We start from the raw sequence: 4,092 nt of genomic DNA on the forward strand, positions 1-4,092 counted from the left end.
TGTGTTGGTGGATTAAGCACAACAAAATGCTAGTATTCTTTAAAAGTGTCTACTAAATATAATAAAAAGAATAAGATAATTAACATTTAGTTTGTTACATTTTAAAAAAATCAGATGTACATATTTCTATTGCCTGTTAGGGTTTACCTAAGTCAGTGTTTCTCAAACTGGGGTCACTGCTTGTGTAGGGAAAGCCCCTGGTGGGCCGGGCCGGTTTGTTTACCTGCTGCGTCCACAGGTCCAGCCGATTGCGGCTCCCACTGGCTACGGTTTGCTGCTCCAGGCCAATGGGAGCTGCTGGAAGCGGCATGGGCCGAGGGACTTACTGGCTGCTGCTTCCAGCAGCACCCATTGGCCTGCAGTGGCAAACCGGGGCCAGAGGGAGCCACAAATCGGCTGCACCTGTGGACGTGGCAGGTAAACAAACCGGCCCAGCCCACAAGGGGCTTTCCCTACACAAGCGGTGACACCAGTTTGAGAAAGACTTTTCAACTATTACAAAAAAGAAAAAAAGTCATTGTTTAAAGTCAAACATTCAAATCAGTTGATACAACATTACAGTACAGTCAACTAACATCATTGAATATCTAGTCTTCTTTTCTCAGTTTGAGTCTTTAGACCAGAGTGTTATAAAACTGGTTCAATGCAATTTCAAAACTGTATGTTAGCTGTTGCAGGATACTGTACTCTCTACTGATGGCTTCAGAAGAAAGGGGCTGTGCTAGCTGTGAATCACAAGGTAACCCCAGCCTGTCATTAATTTTATTCAGTACTGTAGTTAGAACAGCATTATCTTTAGCACAACTAAAAAAAAAAAAAAAAGTAAATTGGAAGCTAGGTGAAGCTGCCATTTGTGTCAAACAATTGCGATACGCTATACTAAAAAATTCTGAAATATCCACCTGTCCTCACCGCTCTGCCACAAACTAGCAAAGTCAAAAAAATACAAAAGTCTTCAAATTTTCATTTTTGCAGAATAAAGCAAAAAAGCCTTTGTGCTCCTTACTACCAGAAGCAGAATATCCTCTGAGTTACCACATGTAATAGCTTCTGGTTGTGTCAACTTGGGTTGGCTTGGTCTCTGCAGAACCATCCTTGTCTTTTTCACTGTCACCTTCCCAGAGATTAATAAGTGGTGGATAGAGCTCATTCAGTGGGATTGAAGAGGTCTTTTGCATATACTTTTTCAGTGAATGGTGGTAGTTTTTTCTCTTAAACCTTTTAGCAATATAAACAGAGACGGAGGCAAGGCTGATCACAGCAAACATTGAACCCATTACAGCTGCAAGGGCGGTACTGGTTTCTTGGTCAGAAATGTCAAGGGCAAAAGCTGCATTTTTTGTTGTAACATTAACACAAGACTTTTGAGTTTGCTGATGGATATTTGATACAGTTAGACAGACCTCGTAATCTGTGGATGGCTGCAAATGAGTGAGGTTATATTCATGTACATCAACTGGGACCCTCGCAGTGTATGTAATGTGAGGGTTATCAATCTTCATAGTGGCTGAGGACCATTTTAAATTGGAGGTCATGACATTGGAATTAACCTTCCAAGAAACTAATATTGAATGAGACTCAGCTTGCTTGACATATATTTTCAGCACTTGTGTACCATCCAGAAGAGTTCCATTCACTCTTATAGTAGCTACTCTTGTATCAGCCCCTTCTATATTTTGAGCAACACATGTGTATCTTCCAGAGTCTTCAGTCTGAATATTCGAGATTTCCAGGGTACCTTCACTACTCAGCTTGTACTTGTCTGAGAGACTTTCAACTGTCATTTTATTTCCAAGTGGAGTTACCCAATAAATTTCTGGTTCGGGTTCTGCCATGGCTCGACAATCTAGAAACACTGTCATGCCAATGTCCAAATTCAAATGATTTGGAAAAGTGTCATGAGAAATCATTGGAAGACACTGTTCACTTGAATCCTGTATTAACACTTCTTTCACCTGTTGTCCTCTGTATTCAGGTGGCATAGCACAAAACATTGATAGAGGCTCCATAAAACGGATATTGGTTTTGTTTGAGTTGATCCAGTGAATGACACAGTCACACCTGAGTGGATTACTGTGAATACTGATCTCACGCAGATTTGGAAGGGATTCCACTGTCTTTTGGTAGACTGCGTTCAAAGCATTGTTGTTCAGCATCAGGCTTTCTAGAGCAGGAACATTACGAAATGCTAGACGATGTATATAAGACAACTTTGGATTGTTGGTAGCTTCAAGCTTTGTAAGTTCAGGTAGGTTGTCCAGTGCATACTTATCAACAGAAACTAGTTCTCCCATATTATTGATCCCAAGTTCTTTCAACCGCAGCATATTTTTAAAGTCACCCTCTTGGATTTTGTGAATTGGGTTTTTGTTGAGGTCAAGGAATTTTAAATTTGGAACTTTCTCAAGAGCAAGCTGAGGAACCTTGACCAATTTGTTATCATAAAAGGAAAGACTTTCAAGACTATCCAAGCCTACTAATGCATTTCCAGGAATATCAGTGAGGTACATACCTGCCAAAACCAGACTTCTTAAATTTGAGAGTGGCTTGAAGTTCATATCTAGTATTCCAATCACTGGATTTTCTCCAATCATAAGGATCTCCAGGTTAGAAGTAGAATCAAACCAACGACTGTCAATAACCTTTAATTTGTTAGAGTTAAGATGAAGTCTTAAAAGGTTCTTCAGGCCAGAGAATGCATTTGCAGAGATGCTACTAATCTGGTTATGGTTTATGTATAGTTCCTGGAGATTGCAAAGGTCCTGCAAACAGTAGTCAGTCATCTCTGTTATCTGGTTTTCCTCCAAATGTAAAGTAGTGAGCTGAGTCAGATTTGAGAGTCCCACATCTCTGATACTAGTAAAATTATTCTGTGAAAAATCTAACTCTGTTAAATTGAAAAGCTGTTGGAGTTCATCCGTGGTCTTTGCAATGTTGTTGCTTTGTAAGAGAAGAACTTGAGTGTCACTGGAAAGATTGCTGGGGATTTTTGTTAAACGAAGGTCATTGCAGTCAACTGTTGTAGCTTCTCTGTAGGTCGACTGTGGTGTAAACCATGGCCTGATTTCACATACACAAAGCTGTGGACATTCATTAGTCTGTATAGAAGGCTCAGTTACTGAATTCATTAGCAATTCTAGCACCAACAGGCAAGCTATTAAAACCAATCTAATCCTAGCCATGTTGGTTTGCTAGTAAGTTCAACTGCCTAGCCCCTTAAAATAGCAAAAGGCTGAATATATAAATCAGTATCAAGAAAAAAAGTACAAATTAAAGTTTAGGTTGAAACTCTTGGACATTCAGAATATGAAAGATGGTTTTCAGAGTCTCTTCACTCTTCTCCTTTGTTCAGAGTGCTTGTACAAAGCTCTGCTGCATGCGTTGGTTAACCAAAATCAGTATCTGGCAAGGTGCCTGAAAAGCAGATTAGGACAGATGTTATGTTCACTTCATAAACATTTTTGTACATTTCATATGTTCATTTTCATATAGATGTATGTTCCTTTCATTTCTTCCTTCTCTAGATAAAGTTATTATAAATAAGAACCCTTTTAATTTCCAAATTCCTTAAATGAAAATTCCACTTAGGTATGGTAGAAACTCTTTTGTACAGTTAATTCAAATTAGAACTATTTTTGATATTCCTAGCTGACTGAACATTAGCCACTAGAAAACAGAATACTTAATTTACAAATACATCACAAAAAGATAAATTTTCAGTTAAACATTGTTGAAGCGTGTGGTCTTGGAGCATGAGCTTTCGTAGGTGAATACCCACTTCGTCGGATGCATGTATTCACCCACAAAAGCTCATGCTCCAAAACTTCTGTTAGTCTATAAGGTGCCACAGCACTCTTTGCTGCTTTTACAGATCCAGACTAACACGGCCTACCTGTGATACGTGTTGTCTTGTTTTTCTTGCAAAACACTAAAAATATTGAAACCCACTAAAATGTATTTCGAACTGGAGGTAGGCCAGGGAAATCAGTGTTCTGAACTCAGTATTGATTAGATTTAAGACTTGGTTCACTTTTGGGCTCAAGACCAAGCCAATGTAATATTTTAGGTTCAATGGCACTGAAATCTAGCAAG

General features: G+C 39.1%; 1 protein-coding gene across 1 annotated transcript; it reads right to left on the minus strand.

Moving 5' to 3' along the window:
* Positions 1-292: 292 nt before the first annotated feature.
* LRRN1 (leucine rich repeat neuronal 1) lies at positions 293-3,192 on the minus strand. The gene has a single exon (XM_030571031.1). It carries the CDS (start codon positions 3,180-3,182, stop codon positions 1,032-1,034), a length of 2,151 nt encoding a protein of 716 aa, XP_030426891.1. The 5' UTR covers positions 3,183-3,192; the 3' UTR covers positions 293-1,031.
* Between the last annotated feature and the right edge of the window lie 900 nt (positions 3,193-4,092).

Source organism: Gopherus evgoodei, chromosome 7 (assembly GCF_007399415.2).
Source record: "Gopherus evgoodei ecotype Sinaloan lineage chromosome 7, rGopEvg1_v1.p, whole genome shotgun sequence".
Lineage (NCBI taxonomy): Eukaryota > Metazoa > Chordata > Testudines > Testudinidae > Gopherus > Gopherus evgoodei.

Excerpts from the sequence above, each read along its gene's own strand:
- LRRN1 (XM_030571031.1), bottom strand. The coding sequence starts at position 3,182 with ATGGCTAGGATTAGATTGGTTTTAATAGCTTGCCTGTTGGTGCTAGAA.